At 35.7% G+C, this 23057-nt stretch overlaps 1 protein-coding gene across 1 annotated transcript in view; it reads left to right on the top strand.

The window, feature by feature from the left end:
* Nucleotides 1-14300: 14300 nt before the first annotated feature.
* The window catches only part of TM9SF2 (transmembrane 9 superfamily member 2), a 179704-nt gene continuing 170947 nt past the window's right edge, over nucleotides 14301-23057 (top strand). Inside the window, exon 1 of the mRNA XM_053707814.1 lies at nucleotides 14301-14584. Coding sequence (XP_053563789.1) covers nucleotides 14447-14584 — 138 coding nt within the window. The 5' untranslated portion in view covers nucleotides 14301-14446. The remainder of the gene's footprint in view (nucleotides 14585-23057) is intronic.

Genomic DNA, 23057 nt, shown 5'->3' with positions numbered 1-23057 from the left:
TCATGATTTGACAGAGTATGCAATTTTTCATTTTACTCCACCGGGCCAATTTATCAAATGCTGGGCGGACATGATTAGGTGCAGCGAATCATGTCCGCCCGGAATCGCTAAATGCCGCCCGGAATCGCTAAATGTCGGTCTACACATAGATTTCTTGTGTTATTGGCTCACCTATGTGCATTGCTATTTCTTCAACAAAGGATAGATAAAGAAAAAAGCAAATTAGATCATAGAAGTACATTTGGAATGTTATTTTAAATTGTATTCTCTATCTGAATCATGAAATAAAAATTTTGGGTTTCATTTTTAATTTATTGGACTTTTAATATTGTCTTAAAGTTTATCCGGGTAATCAGTAAAATTAGCCAGGTGCTGTTGAGAGATCACTGTATAGCTGGTAAAACAGCTAACTTTAAAAAAAAAAAAGCCTTTGGGGGGCGGAGCTAACTCTGGAGCTGAACGGACACACTTTATAACAGCTCCAGCTATAACACATATAAAAAGTAACCTTGGCTTCTGTTCAAGCCCAAATATTACACCACTACTGGAAAATTTGTAAGCCCAGGAGACCTGAACAACTAAACTTAAAGAGGGGACAATAGATAGACGGCACTTCACTTTTTCGGAGCCTATCTTACTGACAAAAACTTTTGAGAGCGGCCATTTTCTGCCCACGTGGAAACTAAGGTTCAGAACAGGACCGGCAAACGGCTAATTTGCTGCCTTTAATAGAGGTACATGCTGCATAAATTCAATATGGATGTGGCAGCATATATTATACGGGAGATTAGCAAACTTTTTGAGGACTGTCGTGCTAAGGTTGAGCACACTCACAACGACATCCCAACAGGCCGAAGCCATGCTTGCAGAACACAATGTCCTTCAGCCTATCTCTATAGCTGCCTACAATGGCTGTGATGCTCTGGGGCCCCAGCATTCACCGCTAGAGCGTACAAAGGCCGGAGACATGACATCTGAGATGGAGAGTCTGATTACCCCATGTGCTACCTACGGAGCAAGAGCCGGAATACTCCACGCCGCTCAAACTAACGACCCGACACCTGAGATATCTGCATCACGAAAGCGTCTTCACTCAAGAGACGCTATTTGCTGGTATCTTACAGATGGCTGCGAGACTGATTTGAAAAAGACCCTGTTTACGGGTTGAAACGCGTTGCTCTTTTCTGTTGTATTCTTGTCTCTCTCCGGCCTCCGTAGGTGCAGTTTTCCAGTTACCTGTGCAAAGGTGTTTGCATATTTTCTGCTGGATTGATTTTCGCTGCCCACTGCGGTTTGGAGTCTTACGCCACTGAAAGGAACATACAGGATTCAACCACCGATCTCCGGTGTAAGTAAAAGTGAAAACCATATTTTGTTGCCTTTTCTGTCGTTTATTGGTCTTCCTCATCTTGTTCCAGCTCTCATTGAAGACCTAAATCCTTCTTCAAAATCTGGGCCATTTGAAAAAATCATCACATCGAATCTTAACTGGAAATTAATTAAACCTTTCACTTTGTTTTATTTTTTGTATTACATTGTTGCTAATATGTATACTACACTTCAATATTGCGCCTGATCAGCGCTTTTATGTGTGTAAATCATTTCATTTTACTTTTTCACTTATGTAATTAAATATATATTTTATACACTTTTATTGTTCACACTTCTTTTGTTGATTCAGTCCGCACTGGGTGTCATTATTTGCATATATATATTGCGCTATATGCTTGAAAATCACTTTTTTATTTTATATATTTTCTATTTTAAGCTGTTCTAGCGCCTGTGTTTTTGAATTTTATGGTCTCCTATCAGAGTCCATAAATATTCTTTCCAAATCACTTTACCAATTGCGGTTGGGAGTTTCCTCTTTATCACCACAGGTTTAATAGTTTCCTTTTTTGCGCAGTTAACCCTTTTGTTTTTTTGAGACTGATTTGGCGCAATTCCTCACACTGGACAAACTTGGGAACCGAGTGACATGTACTTACAACACTGATTGGGACACATTGTCCAGGAAGGATGCAAGAGAGCTCAGAGGTCCTATGTGTCCCTGCTTGGAGTCAGTATATCAAGTTACAGGTGACATCTGAAATTGACAATGCCAATTCCTCCATAACCGCTAAGATGTAGTGTACTAAACATGGGCTCATATTCTATATATATTGTACTTTGATTCCTCATTTGTTGTTGTCCGGTTCCCAGCTTCTACAAAGCTGTATAAAAATATTGGACTGTCTGCCTTGTCGAAGAGTTGGGGTCGGATGATGGCAGTTGCAATTTCGAGATTTTCATTGACTCACTGGGTATAATTTGTCCTTTTACGGGACTTGTACATGACAACTTTTTGTCTGACCCTTGAAGTTTTGTTATATATGCACGTATGTATTTGGTAACTTGCAATGTTTATACAGTAACGTTTTTTTAGTGTTATCATAGCCAGAGTTTAATGTTACCCCATCCTACCTTCTACGTTTCCTATACTGGAATAATAGATAGCCAAACCTGGTCTATTCAGTTGAAGTAATTTATCTTAAAGGTATTAACCAATGATATGCAATGCCACTAACATGTCCAACACTTTTACTAAAATCCTTAGCGGTGTATACACATCTATATATATGTCATATTCCTGTATCTTTAAGTACTAGACCAACCCACTCCTTCACCTCCCTATAAAGGTGTGTTCAGTACACCTGTGCTTTGCTTGATAATTAAAGTTGGTAGTTCCTACTCTGCTTCAAACTCTCAAGCTAAAATTCTACAGATCCTGCTATTCGTACATGCTGAAGGAAATAATTTTTGTCATCTCACCTGTTTCTTAATCTAAGAAGCATTTCCAGCCGCTTTTCATTTTAACACAGCTTGTCAGCGCATCAGACTGATCTTTCCGCTCTTCTGTGACGTAAACCGGCTCTGGCTGCAACTCTAACAAGCCTGTGTTCACTCTGCAGTCTAACCTTACAGCCAGCTCCGTTACTGAGCGTACACCGCAACCAGGAAATAGTATCAGTTTACCTGCTGTGATCCGCCTTCATTCTGTCTCAACTCCGCTCTCTGCAGTTCTTAGCTCAATCGCAAGTATCAATACCTTTTGTATACTTTTGTCTCTTGCTGTATATATTTGTATCCAAAGCTCTGCTGACATACGCCCTGTTATACTGCTGACACCTGGTTTAATCTCGCTCTTCCCTTCTCTCTGTATCACAAGCTTTGCCTGCTATAGCCTGATAACTTTTGCTGTATGGACTTTGCAGACCGCAATTCTGATACACGCTTCCAAGCTTGACTAAAAAAGACTTTGCTATAAAAACTGCTTTTCTCATACAAGCTCCTGTAAGCTACTTGTTTGCTGCCTTTTGGTTTTATTTGAACACTACTCTTTACAAGTGTGTAAAACATACAACAGCTACATATCATCTGTTTTATTCACTTTATTACTTGATTCTGTAAAGTGTTATAAAAAGAACTTATACTTATTAAATTAGCTATCTCCCTCGGTAATAACCTTTTGTATAAGCCTGTTTCACTTAAGGTTCTCAGGGAATAGCCACATTATACAAGCTTATGACAATATATATGCTCTTTACTTGCTATAGGCGGTGTGTATTTAAATACTGGCACAGGACTCTGTTACAATATGAGTAATTTGCTAAATATGATCAAATTATATATATGTATGTGTGTGTATATGTATGCTTAGTGTTCAACTTGCTCAAAGTTTCTCAAGGACACACCTGTTCATGTACAGAGATAGGGCAATAAATTCCTTTAGTTAAAATAGTTTAGTGAAAAAGTCCAGAAGTCAGAAGCCATGTAAAGCAGCTGTCCAACCATCAGAAATAGCATACAGAGATAGGTAAAATGCTGAGATACAAATTACTTTAGAAACAAAAATATACATTCAGCTATTATGAACCAATCACACTCTTAGCCAACTCAAAGCATCCACCATTATCCATTTTTGGGAAGTATTAGCTGAAGGGGCCTGTCATTATAGGTATATAAGGTATAGGGAGAAGGGAGAGAGGGAGAAGAGGAGAAGAGAAGGCAGGAGAGGTAATTATATTATGCACTTACTTACTTTATAGCTATAAGGTTGTTTTCATGTCTGTTTGCATTTGATGTAAGAAATTGTATGCAGTTATGTCAATGTGTTGTAATGTATTTAATGTAACTCATATTAATGGTACCATATAAAGAAGTATAGAATTTGTATCATGTGATCTAAGATTTTGGGTGCTGAGACTAAATAAAAGCTGTTATATTAAGCTGTCTTTCTCACAAGTAAGTTCTTTCATAAAAAATAATAATTAATATTATTAATATAAATATTATATTCCAAAATTAATAGTTAATCTTCAATAATTGGCGACCACGTCGCATGTATGTTTTATACATATGATGAGGCTTTTAGATGTGTTAGGCTGTTTCAGTCATCACCAGTAACAGAATCATAGCATATTCTGCTTATTGTTCTAATAGTAAGTTATATCTTTTTGGAACGATTACTTCTATTCAAAGAATCCTCATAGATTACATTTGGCTATAATATTTATTTTAATACAGTATTTATATGGGTTTAAATATACATTTATATAAGTTTATGCAATAGTCACACATTTGTGAAGAATGAAAATCTAGTCATTTTACTTGTAAACTGCACGTTTATTTGATATAACAATATCTAGTCCCATTCTATAGACATTTTGTATTGTGGCCCCTCTAATTAAAACAATAAGCCAGAATTTATATTGTTATATCATGCATGGTCATGTACTGTAATTATATACTTCTGGATTAATTAGTATTGAATTGTTAATTTTTTTCAATGAGCCACAGGAAGCTATGTAAATAAATACAGGTAGCCCTCAGTTTACGCCGGGGTTATGTTCCAGGAGGAATGGTTGTAAATTGAAACCATTGTAAATTGAAACCCAGTTTATAAAGTAAGTCAATGGGAAGTGAGGGGGTTAGGTTCCAGGCCCCTCTCAAAATTGTCATAAGTAACACCTAATACATTATTTTTAAAGCTTTGAAATGAAGACTTTAAATGCTAAACAGCATTATAAACCTAATAATATAGATTGTATCCTCATCAAACTAAGTTTAATGAACAAAAACATTTTGTAAATAATCGCACAACAGACTGCATTATCATCAAGCTAAGTTTAATGAACAAAAACGTTTTTTACTTGCATTTTTCTGCAATCAATTCTCTGCATTGTTAGCATGTTAGATAATATTGGGTCTGTACCTATTCTATGCATTTCAATCTGCAGTGATTAATAAGCAGTTAGGCACCCTCACCTCAAGCAGCTGGACAGGAAGATAATAGGGAAGTGCCTGCTAAATCTTGTTGCTCGATAGCTAATGTCTGCTCTGTGTACACAGATCAATTTCAGGCTGTTAAGTTGCATAACTTTGCTGCAAAACAAGCGGACAGCTATTTTAATTAGTGCACTGCTTTCCAAAGCTTTTCAATAGCAGTCACATGACTGAAAAAAAGTTTGTTATTCTGATACGGCGCAAATTGAACCGGCGTAAACCGAGGGCCATCTGTAGTTAAAATCTTGTGGGCGTAGCTAAATTACCACCTTGAAATATAACAATTACTATTGCATTAATATATGTATGTAGTTATCTAAATCTATATATAAAAGTAACTAGATAAGAAGAATTATCACTTTAAATTAAATCCAAAAGAAATAATAATTAATTGACCACAATTTCTAGCTATGGTTTTTCCCATATACAGGTGGCCCTCGGTTTATGTTGGTTCAACAACCTTTTTTTTCAGTCATGTGACTGCTATTGAAAAGCTTTTGGAATGCAATGCACTAATTAAAATAGCTTGTTTTGCAGCAAAGTTATGCAACTTAACAGCCTTAAATTGATCTGTGTACACAGATCAGACCAGATCTATCAAGCAAAATTTAGCAGGCACTTCCCTATTATCTTCCTGTCCAGCAGCTTGAGGTGAGGGGGCCTAACTGCTTAATCACTGCAAATTGAAATGCATAGAATAGGTGCAGACCCAATATTATCTAACATGCTAACAATGCAGAGAACTGATTGCAGAAAAATGCAAGTAAAAAAACGTTTTTGTTCATTAAACTTAATTTGACGATGATGCAGTCTGTTGTGTAATTATTTAATTAGGTGCTGTTAGCAAATATTTTTGTTCATTAGACTTAGTTTGATGATGATGCAATCTGTTGTGTGATTATTTTATTAGGCGCTGTTTAGCAAATGTTTTTGTTCATTAAACTTAGTTTGATGATGAAAAAAATCTTTATTTTTAGGTTTATAAAGTCTTCATTTCAAAGCTTTAAAAATAATGTTTTAGGTGTTACTTATGTCAATTTTAAGAGGGGCCTGGAACCTAACTCCCTCACTTCCCATTGACTTAAATTATAAACTGGGTTTCAATTTACAACGGTTTCGATTTACAACCATTCCTCCTGGAACCTAACCCCGGCATAAACTGAGGGCTACCTGTATTGTATATTGTGTGATTTGCTGTTTTGAAACTGTTCTAATAAATAATTGTGTCTGTGAGAAATGCAGAATAATTTTTAAGAACACCTAACTCTGGCAAGGAAGAAAACATAACAGGGATAGGATTTTAGGTGATGGAAAGGATTTAAAACCTACCCCACGCTAACAAAATCACTATATAGTTCTTTGTTTAAAAAGTGCATGATTAAAGTAACCCTTACGACATTAGGGAGAGGATATACACTGAAAAATAAAATTTCCCAAATAATATTTTAAAGAAGATAAGTATATTAGAAGAACCTTTAAGTGCCGGTCAACTTACTGGGGAGGATATACAAACATAAAGAAAAAGGGAATCAATTAATTTTATTTAAAAAAAAAATCCTCAAGATGGCTACATTATCTGCTTTGGAAAGCTTTGTAGCTACATACATCACAAGCCATAAACGTAATGATTATGCTTGTGATGTTTATGAAAAAGAGAATCCCTGGAAATATGTCCAGGATTTATTTGAAAAAGAGATTATCTCACAAAAGTCCAAAAGACAAAAGGAAAAGCAGTTGCAAGTATCTTTGCAGCATGCTTGGCAATAAATGCCAAAATAGAAACATTGAAAAATGAACTGCAAAGTTGCAAAAATATACTAAACAAAAAAGAGAAAGAGATTGACAAATTTGAAACTCAAGTGCAATCTCTAACATCCTTCAATTATGAAATTAATAAATCAAAACAGGAGAGTGATAAACACTGTTTAAATGTAGAAAACAAATAGAGATTTGCAAAGAAAAATGAGTTGAAACAGAAAAAGAAAAGGATCACATATGTAATGCATATTCTGTGGTCCAAAATGAATTGGAAAATATTAAATTCGGGAATTCTGCTAAAAATTCCAAATGCTTTAATGTGCTGCAGCCAAGCACTTCAGTTATTTGTGCTAAAAATAATGAGGATTCCTCCACCCTCACATGTGCATGTTTAACAGACAATAATGATACAGTAAGGAGTGGTGGGGAATGCATTTCATCTAGCCAATTCAGCTATGATTTACCTCTTGCCACAAGTAAAGCTAATAGCAAACTCACAAATAAATCCCCTGCTGTTGTAATATCTGTGTGTCCTCCTACTGGTGGTCAAAATACACAATTAGAAAATATAAGTGTGAGACACCTAACAGCATACCTGACTAATTTTCAAACCTTTGACACACAATCCCCTAAAACACTCATGGTTGTGGGTAATTCGGTGGAATCTAGAAATATTCCTAGTGCTAACATGTCAAAATCAGCCACTGTTCTGGGAGCCAAATTCCCATACAATCAGAAGCAAGTATCTAAACTAACCCTAAATTCTGCAAATTTAAAAAATGCAAATGGTCCACCAGAAAAAGGCCTAGACATGTCAAATCCTCTAGAGATAAATGCTTTAAAAATTATTTACAGAGCAACAAATGGGTAAACATAATGGACACAGTTAATGGTTTTACAATGATGCTGTGTAAACACTATCCACACTGTGAAGGTAATTTTCTACATTCTTTGGATAAACAAAATTACACTTGGAGCTTGGATGTATCACATGGTCACCCAGAATGAAATGCAGAATATAAGATCATTCTCACTAAGCTGTCTTCCCTAGAAAGTGTGTTTCAGGCTCCACAGGAAAAAAACTCAGGAAATGGAATGAAAAAGCAGCAGAGGCACCGCAAACACTCATCTATGGACATAAAGGAAATAGGAAGTATGCCTTCAACAACGGGGGGTGCATTGATATTGGTGTCATTCCTGATGGTAATATACCATTTGGTCCCAAATATATTTAGCTATCCCCATTTCTTTAAAGAAATTTTTTTTAAGCAGCAATCGTGCCCAATGGGGGGGGAGAGGGTCACTTGCTTGAAACAGTGTTCCCATTTGGGCACTCTTATTTGCTAAACGTTAAGAACTAAATAGTCTGTACCTGAATTGAGTATTGTAAAACTTAGGCCATTCAAACACCATTTTATTTTGTAAGACAGATTCAGGACAGACCAAACCCCAAGTTAGTTTTAATGTATATATTATATGTAGATTTACATTTTATATTTTTTTAACAGGTATCACAAAAAGGAATGACTGATACCAAAAGCAGAAAACAGAGCCATGACTGACATCAGATACCAGAGGCACAATTGCATCTAGAGAATCTCCATCTTAAAATAACAGAACTAAAGCTGATTGCTATAATTTAGTTTGTAATAAAACATAACCATATAAAGGTTCTTAACAAGTACCTTTACAATGAGTCAATTAATCCTTGTTCCAGCATTTACTGAAAACTCTCACATATCTATGATGATTAAACTACTGTTCCTATATGTAAATGTATATTTTTACAAAATGTATATGGTACCATAGTATACCCCTGCAGGTTTACATTGTTCATCATACTATGCCATGTAAAATCACAATAGATGCTAACAGGACTCAGGTAAACTAAGCAGAATGATATACCCCATAGTTTAATAGTCTAAATTTGCAGATTATTATTTAGAATTTCTAGGTCTTAAGATAAAATAATTAAACAACATAGTTTTAAAATTGGTAATTATTTCTTGCTTATTTAATTCAAGAGGGGTATCCTTTTAAATCATCATTGCTACAGTCCTGTTAAATATTATGTTAAGCTATTTACCTGGTATTTATAGATGCAATAATTCCCACTGTAGAAAAATAAGATATATGTAGATGTAGGGATATTAGTGTAGGTATTAAATAGCCTCTATTGTAGCTATTAACTTGTGTCTATTTAGGTACAGGATATATGTATGAATGTGTTTGATTTATACAGTTTCTGTAGAGTACCAAATGGTGTTCTGTTCAATCCTAAATTTGGAATGAGGTAAATTCTCAGGAGATAAATTTAGGGTTTTTCTACCCTAACATTGGCCACATAGACACTGACACCACATTCAAATATAATCCTCAGTCTTTTGCTGATAAAGAAAAATATTTCTCACAAGTTTTCCACTATTATGACAGTATATGCTCATACATCAGCCTCCAAAATGGTGACAACAAGAAACCCACAGACCAGCTCCAGACCAGAGGGAAGTGTACTGCCAGCAGCGACAACAAGAAATGCACAGACCAGCTCCATATAAGAGAGTAGAGTACTGCCAGCAGTGACAACAAGAAACCACGGACCAGAGAGAAGTCTACTGCCAGCAACAAGTAATAAGCTACTCCAAAAAGATGACTGCAAAGTCAAAAGTAAGAGAGTGCTTCAAAAGCATGCTGCCTGCAAATCAAAGTCCTCACCATCTGCACAAGAGGGAAGCACATTAGCTGGGAAACGACTTAGAAAAAAAGCCCAGACCAACTGTATATGAGAGAAGTTTCCAATATAATTGCTGCATCAACAAGAGCATCTGTGAAACTACAGAAGTCATCAAGGAGAAAATCTTTCTGAAAAGTAAAAGGGCATTCCCACTTTATGCTTTATTAATTGGGAAAATAAGGGTTACAGAAGTTTATTTGTTGCTGCCAACCCCAACAGTGAGTAAGAACCTCTGTGACAATGGGTGATTACAGATATCATCAAGAAGGAAAGCCTTGCAAAAAGGAAAGGAAGAAAAGAACATTACCATTTTCCAGGTGCCATGGTCAATGACTTATGAGAAGAAGTATTACAGAAGCTAAAGTGTTTTTGCCAAACATGAGAAAGAGGCCTATATGGGTCTGTCGTGTCCAGTTTCTATGCTAAATTATGCTTCACCTCACATAAACACATTACCATTGGTTTATATATATATATATATATATATATATATATATATATATATATATATATATATATAATAGATCATTGTTAGTTTTGTAATTTTCTTTTAATAATTTATATATCAAAACTAATAAATAAATAATAATTTAGGATGTTTACAGATAAGATACAAGCAATTACTCTCATAAGGTGTGGCCAATCCAAAAATGTCTTGTGGCCACAAGGGAGCGAATGTTACAATATGAGTAATTTGCTAAATATGATCAAATTATATATATGTATGTGTGTGTATATGTATGCTTAGTGTTCAGCTTGCTGAAAGTTTCTCAAGGACACACCTGTTCATGTACAGAGAGAGTTAGTTAAAATAGTTTAGCGAAAAAGTCCAGAAGTCAGAAGCCATGTAAAGCAGCTGTCCAACCATCAGAAATAGCATACAGAGATAGGTAAAATGCTGAGATACAAATTACTTTAGAAACAAAAATATACATTCAGCTATTATGAACCAATCACACTCTTAGCCAACTCAAAGTATGCACCATTATCCATTTTTGGGAGGTATTAGCTGAAGGGGCCTGTCATTATAGGTATATAAGGTATAGGGAGAAGGGAGAGAGGGAGAAGCGAAGGCAGGAGAGGTAATTATATTATGCACTTACTTACTTTATAGCTATAAGGTTGTTTTCATGTCTGTTTGCATTTGATGTAAGAAATTGTATGCAGTTATGTCAATGTGTTTTATGTAATGTATTTAATGTAACTCATATTAATGGTACCATATAAAGAAGCATAGAATTTGTATTGTGTGATCTAAGATTTTGGGTGCTGTGACTAAATAAAAGTTGTTATATTAAGCTGTCTTTCTCACAAGTAAGTTCTTTCATAAATAATAATAATTATTATTATTAATATAAATATTATATTCCAAAACTAATAGTTAATCTTAAATAACTCTATGTTGGATTACTAACTTGATATCTTGGTCTGGCATAGTATTAATCTCCCTCACTTTTCCTACAGCCTAACATGTAAGTTATTTAATATAGTTCTATATTAGACTTGACTACCTTACACAGGTGGTCAAACGTTGACCAAGTTGTTCTGAGGTCAAGTAGTTCACACCCTGATAGCTTCTGATATATGGAAATTTAGTGTTTACTTAGTCCAGTAACACTCCCATTACACATAAAATCTCACTATATTTTGGCCTTATCTTACGCGGCTGAGTTACCGTTATCAGCATTACTCCACAAAGCTACTTTATCCTCCCACCCCCCTACTAGGTAGCCATGGGAAAATGCATCCCCTAAGAGGCCATAGCTATCAGACCACAGTTTGGTAACTGCCTCCCTAGACGATCCATAAAGGAGTGATCACTAAATATATGCTGGGTTTATTATGTAAATTAAGCATCACTGCCCCTCTATACTTGCTCTTTCTACTTTACTAGCCCAAGTTTGCTTATGTTCTTCACATTTGGGCTTAATATAGGATTTTAGTCTTATATACCTGTTTAATACTCTATCTCCTAAGTCACAGTGTATATTGTCATGGAGCCTGTATCTTGCATATTCATACTCATACTTAGGACTTTAAAAAATAAAAGAGAAAAAAATAATAATAAAAAATAAATAAAAAGTATCTCCCCTCACCCTTTCCCGCTCTGAGAGATAGAGTGGGTCATATCCAATGTCCCTTTCCCGCCTCCGTCCAGTGGTGACAGAAACCCCTGATGTCCCTTTACCATATGGGTCCAGAGGTGATATATTTTCTATACCAACCCAGCCTTAAGTTAAATTTATATTTCTTTATTTTTACCCCCTAGCCTCACCCCTTTGAGTGTCTGATGGCTCCGCCCCCTTCCCCCTTATTCCCCCCACACCTTATACCATTGAGCTTACTTCATAAGCAAAGGAAAATATATCCTATAGAAACATTTATTTTCTCTTTACATGGCAACAACCTAATTCATTCATCAACAATATTTCTTTTTCGTGATCTTAAAAATTTATAGTTATAGACTCTGAAGTGTGAACAACACATTTTTTGTATTGAAACGGAATAGACAGATTGATAAATGATCTATTATACCACTGCTACTATTTTGGTATTAATTGTACACATATGTCTGACCACCTGTATTTATCTAGACTGTGATAACTTGTTGATGAGTGTAATATATATGTTTACAGAAGAACAAAATTTGACCCATTATTGTTGAAACTTATTACATAACCTGTTGTTTTTATATATACTTAAAGGGCCAGTAAACATAAAATATAATGTTATATAATTCTGCACATAGTGCAGAATTATATAACATTATATGAGTGCTAGCTTTATACAACTTAATATATCCGGTGAACTTTTATAAAAAAACAGGGTTTTCCAGACCGCCCTCTGTGCTCTACTGAGCGGGTCTGGTTTTCCCTCAGAGAGCCAGCTGTCTAGTAACAACCGCACCATTACACTCAATGCAGCTCGCTCAGGAGAAAAAAAGCCTTTGTATAAAAATACTAAAAGTTAACTTAACATCACTCAGAAATCATACAAACTAAAAGCTAAAAGAATATCCAAATATTCATATAGACAACTAATGACAAATATATGAAAAATATTTGTGTGCATTCAATACATACATCAGAACTGTTTCAAAAACTTTCCAAATTATGATACCCTGTATATGCCACATAACCAAAAAAAACCCCACAACCCCAAATAGAATGTGTTTGATCCTTAAAGGGAGATTAGTACGGTCAAAATTGAAATGCGGCCCAAGTCAAAAGGGTTTTACCGGAAACTCCAGTATTTCAACTGACTTTCCAGTAAAATAAATGTAAACAAAACTAGATGCATGTATTATTTGTTCTGAGCTACGGTCTTATGCGATAATGCAACATATCATGACTGAATCTGATATGAAGTATAATGTCAGGTGATGCAGGCAATGGGCATAGTTGCCAACATTTAAAAAAAAATTCCAGGGACACTTTGCAGCAGAGCAAGCAAGCGGGTTACTGGAGTATTGACAACCTACTGTTCAACTGCTCCGCCCACTCAGTTCTGCAATCAAAACACACCCATTTGAAAGTAATAGTATAATTTAGATTTATCCATAGTTTATTATACAGATTACAGCACCAAGCTCTTACACCTACCCAGTCTCTGGAACACATTCTGGGCATATGGATATTTTTACAACACAGCATAAAAATTAGAAAGACAAATAATATGTGAACCCATTCAATAATAATAACAATATTCCATTAGGAATGAATTATATTTAAATAATACACTATATCTATTTATCATCTATCTATGTGTATATGTGTGTATCTATATGCAAACAACAAATGTTGTGCAAAGGAGATTTTCAGGGACATTTCCAGGGACAAAAAAAATCCAGGGACATACAACAAAATCCAGGGACTGTCCCTGGAAATCAGGGACTGTTGGCAACTATGAATGGGCTTTGCTCTGAAGAGGTATGTTGAATTATGTCTGTTGGGAGCTGCAAAGCCAGGGAACTTATCAATATCCTGTGATCCAACATATTTTCTACATAAACCAGTCCAGATTGTCCAGTATTTTCCGGGTTAATAGCAGGCAACCCTTATGTGAGCATCATGCTAATTCCTGACCCCTGGTTTAGTCTTTTTATTATCAATTATGCAGCACTATACATAGGTTTTATAACATACATATGGAGATGTAAAAAAAAAAAACGGCGAGCAAAAAGAGGTAGCACTTCCAATGAGATTGTATGTTTGATCGCTTTGGCAGATAAGCTTTTTCATTGTTACTTTGTCAGAGTTTTTGAATAATCGTGAAAACATCATTCAGCCATTGTAGTTCTATATCGAGTCAATGACCCGGTAAATAAAATGCATTTGGTATATAAGGAGCAACGGTTGCTATGGTGACAACTTTCCGTCTGGTTTTTTGGAAGATCAGATTACGCGCATCACCATTACGCGACTTCTTTCTTCCCGGAAGAGAATTAACAGTGGGTTAGTGTGCTAGAGTTGTCACTTGCTGACGTCATGGTAGGTGACGTGTCTAATCTACAGGAAGCCGGAAGAGACTGTGTGAGCTGTCGGTTGGAACTTTGAGTGTGAGCTGAGAGCTCTTCTTTTCCTTCGTTCTTAATCTTCTGACCAAGCAGCTTCCAGGTACCGTAAGGTCACCATGGGGCAAACACCCGTCCAACTTCTTCTGTTGCTGGTCGCTATAGAATTGTACTCCGGTCCCACAGTTGCGTTTTACCTACCGGGTCTCGCTCCTGTCAGCTTTTGTGAGAAGGAAGACCTTGTTCGGGACTGCAAGGTGAGGAAAACGACACCCAGTGTGTCCATATTTCAGAAAACGCATCAGTCTGACCCATAAATCACATAACCAGCACGCAACACATTAGGTTTATATCACTGGTTCAATAATTGATTATTATTGTATTCAGGGCAGTATAACTGGCTTCAAATGTTTAGCATAAACCTTTGCGATATCATTTCTAAAATGTCTGTTACATTGACATTATTACATGCAAAGCTTCCTACCTGTTAGAATAATTTTTGGGAAATGTGTCAGTAGAAATAATGAAGTTTTTTTTTTTTTTTTTATGTAACTCCAAATAGTGCTTGTCCTAATTGGGGGGGGGGGGGGGAGTTAAAATATTGCCCATCGTGCTAAGTTCAGTGTTCTTTCTAATTACTTTCTAGTTATCACAGTAGAAAATGTTATATTATATCCAAAAAGGAACCAGGTATATCTGTACAAATCTCCTAAAACTTAGAACCAGGAAAGCTTCACTAATTAGTGTTCGTATAATTTTGTAAGGCGACAAAAATAACATTTTAGTCTGTTTTTTCCTCCAAGTATAATAATTAATCATATCTCCAGTCCATTATCGCTAAAAGTGAGTAGCGTTGCTTTTCGAATTTACACGTTTTCCACTATTGCCTAAACCTATAATTTCATATATATATATATATATATATATATATATATATATATATATATATATATATATATATATTACTATATTTCATTTATGTGCTTTTTTATTATCCTACATTTCCTTGCACAACCTGCAGCATCCTGTACACAAGTGTGTTATTTGACATTCTGGCTTTCATGAGTTAACTTTTGAAATATAGGGAGTGTCAACAGATGCTATCATTATGCATAATGGATAGTACACTGTTTAGAAAGATTGCATTGATATTCCTCCCATATAAGCGATCCCGCTACATGCTTTCCTCTTCAGGTTTTTCCAGTACTACTGTATCTTTGGCTTGGTTTATTTCTTACTGAAGTTAAAGGCAGGCTATACTATGTAATTGTTTTATTGTTATCTGAATTATTTTTATGGTCAATTCTGAATCTCATAGTAGTACTTTGAACAGATTACATCACCATGCCCTTCCTTGTTTTCTTCCCACTTATTCATTTGCACCCCTGTTATTTTATGTGGGCATTTACTAAGAAGATTATCCTTGTTGGCCTTGATACTATTCTTCTGCATTTATGCAGTGTTTGATAAGCAGGATATGGGTTATCTGGATTGTGTGTGGCAGGTAAAGGTTTTAAATAGAAACATTTTTGCATTAAGCTTGCATTAGCAACTTTTTACTAAGATTGTACTGTACACAAAAAGCTCTAATTGACTGTATATAACAAAAACTGTTCTCACTGAAACAGTGATAACCTTTACTAGAAGTATTTTGCCAACACACTTGTATTGCAGAAATAGTTTTCTTAAACATATAAATGCATTTTACTTTTAACTACTTTGTCCAAATGAGCGATATTGCTGTTGTACAAGAACTTTCTTACTTCCTTGTGAATTGACTGTTCAGGCCGCAGAGGTATTTATCGTGTTTCACTGCAGCATTAGATTCTGTCATAACCTGCCTGTCCAGTTCTTCAGTGAACTAGTTTTCTTATATTCTTTCAGAAGGCTTTTTGTTTGTAATGATTTACAGGTCGGGAGAGGCTACTGTCACTGTTGTGGAAGGTTATCTATTGTCATTATTTTAATAGGATTGCACAAGGTCAAAGGTGGATTAAACTTTGTATATTGGGGTGAAGCAATTTTATACAGTGTAAACACTGGAATATTTTATAACTCAATGCATTACTGGTTGCTGACTGAACACATGGGTGAGCCACTGACAATCGAAATGTGTATGCAGCCACCAATCAGCAGCTAGAACCTAGGTCCTTTGCTGCTCCTGAGCTTTCCTAGATAAACCTTTAAGCAAAGGATAACAAGAGAAGGAAGCTAATTAAATAATAGAAGTAAATTGTAAAGTTTTTTTAAAATTTTATTCTCTATCTGAATCGTGAAAGAAAATTTTTGTGTTTCATGTCCCTTTAACATATATGTCTAAACATTAAATTAAAACCAAAATAGACTCGCACAACCTCAATAAAAATTATATAAAAAAAAAAATAAATAAAAAAAAATAGATAGAGGCCAAGTTTACCACCTATATTATTGTGTGAAAATGGTCATCTTAAATCCCTTATGCGGTACAATAAATTACAGGTGTGCAGACGTTTTATTGCCAATCAACCAACCCTGCAAACCCCACAGGCATTGCATTACCAAGCCTACCTTGCATGTCAAACATGCATTGGTTACTAAGCAACCTGGCATGTATGTCATCCAGGCTTGAGTTGCAAGTGGCCTATGCTGCTTATCCGGCAATGCAGGTTCCAACATAACCTACCCAGCACCTTCCACAGACATTGGGTTATCAAATAGTCTATGTTGCCTGGCCTACAGGCCTTGGGTTGAGCAGCCTATGCTACATGCCCCAAAGGCCTTGTGTTGTAACGCAAACTACACTTCATGCCCCACAAGCCTTGGCATTCAACACAGCCTTTGCTTCATGCCTTACAGGCCTTTGTCACCATGTAGCCCATGCTGCCTGGCTAGCAGGCCTTGAGTTAATCCGCACCTAATACTGGATGCCAAACAACATTTAGCCACCAATCGGCAAGCGTTACCTAGGTGCTGAACCAAAAATAGGCTGGCTCCTAAGCTTTACATTCCTGCTTTTCAAATAAAAATAGCAAGCGAACGAAGAAAAATTAATAGGAGTAAACTTGTGCTTTCGATTGCTGCACAGAGAAGGTGATACGTATCTAAACCAGCAAAGCAATCAATATAAATTTAGATTGAGTAAATAGACAAATTCTCCCAAACATTAAAGGATACAAACTAGACATTGTGGGTAAGGAAATGTATCTATCCTTCCTGTCTATTCTTCCTATCTATCTTTAACCAGCATAGAAAGGGAAACACTTGTGCAGGTAGAGTGGATGGAAATAATGATGTAGTGAAGCTCACAAATCTACAGAATTCATGGGGCATCCAAAAAATGCTTAGTGTCAAATGTATAAAATAAAACACAAAGTTTAAGTTACTGAATGAGGTGTCATATTTTTTTTGGAGTCACTCTATAGACTATGATGGTTACTCCATAAAGAATTTAACTAGCATCAATATTTTTTATTTTTTTTATCTAAGGATTTATTTTAAGATGCAATATTCATTGTGATATTCATTGTGATCTTGAAGGGTCAATATTTGAAGCAATAGTTATCTCATTTCTAACCCAACCACTAATTCATACCCTGAGGCACAATTTCACACAGCGATGTGTGGTTACTGATGCAATATTATCAGAATAGTACTGCTGTAGGTGCTACATGTTACTGGGTGATATGTTATGGCAGAAACGAGGCATGATACCAGCTTTTTTTTCTATATGTCCACATGGGAAATTACTTTCTTTGAGACTTGGCATTTTAGTTTGACAGTAATGTTGTTGTGTTTTTACTAATTGTGAGTCATTAAAGGGACAGTTAACACACAAAATAAACTTGATTCAATCATTTACTTGCCACACGATTATGGTACACATCCTTCTTCCTATTCTGCAATCCACAGTGAATCGCTATTTTTTTTAAAAAACAACTGCCGTTCCTGGAAAAAAATGGAAGCCAAACTCCTCCTAAGTTGACGTCATTTCGAAGCTGATTGTAACAGCAAATGACATAAGTGTCGGCCACGACGTTCGCCCATTTGCGCATGCATATTTATTTTGTATAGTCGCTAGCGGCCTCTCTTATTGAAGGAACTGAAAGAAGGTTCCTATTTCAGTGACGGACTGCTGGTTAAACAGGTAAGAGCGATTTCCTCTTGTATATGCCGGCCACTATACCCATGACAACATCAGAACCCATAACAAAATTGGCTCTTTATTTTGGGTATCATTGTACCAGTTTATTGTAATTAATTATGTGAGTATAGGGTCCATGTTATAAAACTGGACTGTAATCTCCTTCCTTACGGGCATTTTTAGAACATTTTCCGGGTGAGGGGCAAAATAATAAAATACCTCAAGCACAATTGGCAACATGTAGCAGGAGACAGTTATCCAATGCACAAATGAGCTGCAAATCATAATGGTTGATTGTCCAAAAAAATGGTAGATGTTTACATTCAGATATAAAGAGCAAGATTATCCGCTAATGTCTCCTGACAGGGAATCCTACTATACTATTGTATGTAAACAGGGTAGGGCTTGTAAGTCCCTAGAAGCGATTCTCTATTGCACTGTGCAGTGAGTAAATTGTACTAGATTCTCTATTGCACTCTATTGCTATTCTCTATTGCACTGTGCAGCGAGTAGATTGTACTAGATTCTATATTGCACTGTGCAGTTTAGTCTTCTGAATGCTGAAGTTCGGTAAGTGGAAGCAATACATTTTCATGCTGGGGACCCTCCCACAGCAACTGCTAGGCTATTGCTCTAGATCCAGGTTGGCTATCTGTGTGGACAGATCACACTATATCCCAGGTTGTCATTCCCCGAACCGCATACCTCAGACACAGGCGGTGGTACACTATACTCCACTCCGGTTCCTGAATCGCTCTCTTCTGGCTGTAGATTCGCCTTCTTGCTAACTACCATTGGTTGCCTAGCCAAACCACGTTTTCTCCGGTATGCAGCCATGTTTCTTGCTTACTGGCAGTGTATGCAAATACACTCTACTCACAAAACTGCAACTCTATGGTCTACAGCATTCTGACTCGCCAATTCAATTGCCTACTTTATTACTACAAGTTGTATGCTATGTTGTCGCCCCCTGATGGTCAACGAAAACATTCTTTCCAAAGTCAGGTGGACACTAAAATTCTTGCATAATTACATTGGTCATTGAAGCCTTGCATGTTGTAATAATAAGTAGTTTACTGTTTTAATACTAAAACTACATTTGAAACACTACCATAATGTGGCATTTGAGTTTAGAGAACATAAAGGCTGGAAGTGATGCCATAACATGAGACTGAACCAAACAGGACTTGATGCGGCAGTGATATGAGCAGGAGCGTGATAGAAGTAAAATGCAAAATTTAAGGATGTTTTGAATGTGCATAATTTTTTTTTTGCTCTTATTCAGTGTGCATGTCTGCTGTACGTTCCCACAGTATCCATCTGCCTGGTAACCTGCTCTGCTGGGGTGTGTGTGTGTGTGTGTATGTATGTATGTATGTATGTATGTATGTATATATATATATATATATATATATATATATATATATATATATATATATATATATATATATATATATATATATATATGTGTGTATATATATGTGTGTGTATATATATATATATATATATATATATATATATATATATATATATATATATATTATATATATATCTCAATATAAATATTTGCATAGGAAATTAGTACATCTAGGCAAGTATCCCCGCTTGCTTTTCCCCAGAAATTCTTAATATACAATGTTTCCAATGCACAAGAGAATTGAGGGTAAGATATGCAAATTAGATATGCAAATTCTCATTTTTTTGCTTCAAAAATACTGTTTTGACACAGCGATCCTTTTTAACAGGATTATGACAGCAAACCAGAAATCACTCACTAGACAAGCCTGTTTCGTTCTTTTTGGAACTCATCAGTAGGAGATAGATGTATCAATGCAGCAACCAGAAATCTATCTCCTACTGGTGAGTTCCAAAAAGAACACACACATATCCAGGATGCACTTGGCCGAAAACCGAAAAAAAAACATTTTTTAATTTTTTATTTTTTTTTGCACAATTAATAAATTAATCTAAATTGAAAACCTGCAAGCCAATAAAATAACATCACTTTTATTGAAAGTAACACACTAAAAATTGACAAAATATCTTAAAACAATAATATGCTACACAATAATTTTACCAAGAAAAAAACAGGCAGAAAAGGATAATGCCATTTTCGGCCAAAATGTTTATGCGACCAAAATTTTGGTGCATACATACTTAAAACAATATTAAATATCAATATACTGTATTATAAACCTGGATTCCTTCCTAAGGTTGTTTCTAATAGGAATATCAATCAAAGAATATCATCAAAGAAGGAATGTCTGTTGCACAATCTTGATGTGGTGCGTGCTTTAAAGTTCTACTTACAAGCAACTAAAGATTTCCGTCAAACATCTTCATTGTTTGTTGTTTATTCTGGTAAACGGAGAGGTCAAAAGGCTACGGCTACCTCTCTTTCCTTTTGGCTGAAGAGCATCATCCGTTTGGCTTATGAGACTGCTGGACAGCAGCCTCCTGAAAGAATTACAGCTCACTCCACTAGAGCAGTGGCTTCCACATGGGCTTTTAAAAATGAGGCTTCTGTTGAACAGATTTGTAAGGCGGCGACTTGGTCTTCGCTTCATACTTTTTCCAAATTCTATACTTTTGCTTCTTCTGAGGCTATTTTTGGGAGAAAGGTTCTACAAGCAGTGGTGCCTTCCGTTTAAGGTACCTGTCTTGTCCCTCCCTTCATCCGTGCCCTAAAGCTTTGGTATTGGTATCCCACAAGTATGGATGAATCCGTGGACTCGATACATCTTACAAGAGAAAACATAATTTATGCTTACCTGATAAATTTATTTCTCTTGTGATGTATCGAGTCCACGGCCCGCCCTGTTTATTTAAGACAGGCAGTATATTTTTATTTAAAAAACTTCAGTCACCACTGCACCCTATAGTTTCTCCTTTTTCTTCCTAGCCTTCGGTCGAATGACTGGGGGTGGAGTTAGGGGAGGAGCTATATAGACAGCTCTGCTGTGGGTGCTCTCTTTGCCACTTCCTGTAAGGAAGGAGAATATCCCACAAGTATGGATGAATCCATGGACTCAATACATCACAAGAGAAAGAAATTTATCAGGTAAGCATAAATTGTTTTTTTTTTTATAATGGAGTTCCTTTAAGTTTGGGGACTATTTTGGAGTTTCCTTATGTGATATCGTTGTGATGGGTCTTTGTAATGCTACGATACTGGCTGCTAACAGAGAATGGGGGCTTTGATGTTGCTGCTACAATGTATCTCACTAAACGTCCATTTATTACATTCTCAACCCCTTTAACTCAGTGCTTGACAAGTATGTTTCAAATCTTGGAGACAGCCTAAACATCTGTATAAAAATATATCGGACGGAGGATACCATTTAAAAAAAAAAAAAGTTTCCAATTTACTATAATTATCAGCTTTTCTTCGTTCTCATGATATTCTGTGTTGAAGAGATACCTAGGTAGCCATCTGGAGCACTACATGGCAGGAAATAGAGCTGCCATCGAGTTCTCTTGCAAATAAATAACATTGTTGCAAAACTGTTGCCATATAGTGCTCTAGAAAAGGGCTGGCTCCTAAGCTTTACGTCCCTGCTTTTCAAGAAAGGATACCAAGAGAACAAAGAAATTATAATAAATGTAAATTAGAAAGTTGTTTAAAATTGCATGTTCTACCTGAATCATGAACAAAACGTTTTTGGGTTTTATATCCCGTTAACTCTACATTAGCATCTACATACCACACAGTCGTGCAATAACCAGGTTTCATTCTCCATCAGCTAATCACATTTGCTAGGGGATTTATTCTATAATGGGGATAACCTACACAGCACTTATATTACAAATACAGAATAACAGTTTTAGTGCATATTTATTTTCTATGACCTCATATTGTTTAGCATTATTATTATTATTGTTTTTTTGTGTTCACATTTTGCCAGGTGCTGTTACCTCAACTAGTATTAAAGGGACATTAAACACTAAATACATGCTAGATAGAATGATGCATTCAAAGAAAAGATTAGTCCATGACTAACATGTAGATGTATTTTTTAAAGTTTCATTATTTGTTTAAAAAGTGACAAAATAAGTGTAAAGTTTTAGTGTCTATAAAACACTGGGAGCTGCCATGTTGTAACTTGTGTTACCTTCTCTGCTGTGGCCAATTGGGGACAGTTATACATAGGTCATTAGAGTGTGCAGCCAATCGTTTTGCTGGATTTAACAGTGTTCTGCACTTCCATTTCTAACAGGAAATGAAAAGCTCACAATTTCAGAATGGAATTACAGGCAAAGAGGACAAAATAAATAATGAAAGTATATTGCAGAGCTGTTTTATTATATACAATTTATCATTTTATATTACCATCTGAAAGTGTTTAATGTCCCTTTAATGTTGCACAAGATGACATGTAGCCATAGTAACACCATCACCCCATTAAACAGTATATTTAGATTTTAGCTGCTAGAAGAAATCAGTTGAAGTGATAAAACGCTTAATAAATGCCCTACATGTAAGAAAAATACAAAATAATGCAATTATTTCTAACTGTAAAATGTTTAATTGAAAACATTCTTTTATAAATCTGAAAGAGCACTGTTTAAATATCTTAAAATATTTAACCCCTTAACGACCAACGTCATAC

This window comes from Bombina bombina, chromosome 3, assembly GCF_027579735.1.
Source record: "Bombina bombina isolate aBomBom1 chromosome 3, aBomBom1.pri, whole genome shotgun sequence".
NCBI lineage: Eukaryota > Metazoa > Chordata > Amphibia > Anura > Bombinatoridae > Bombina > Bombina bombina.
This window is presented reverse-complemented; position numbering and strand designations above follow the sequence as displayed.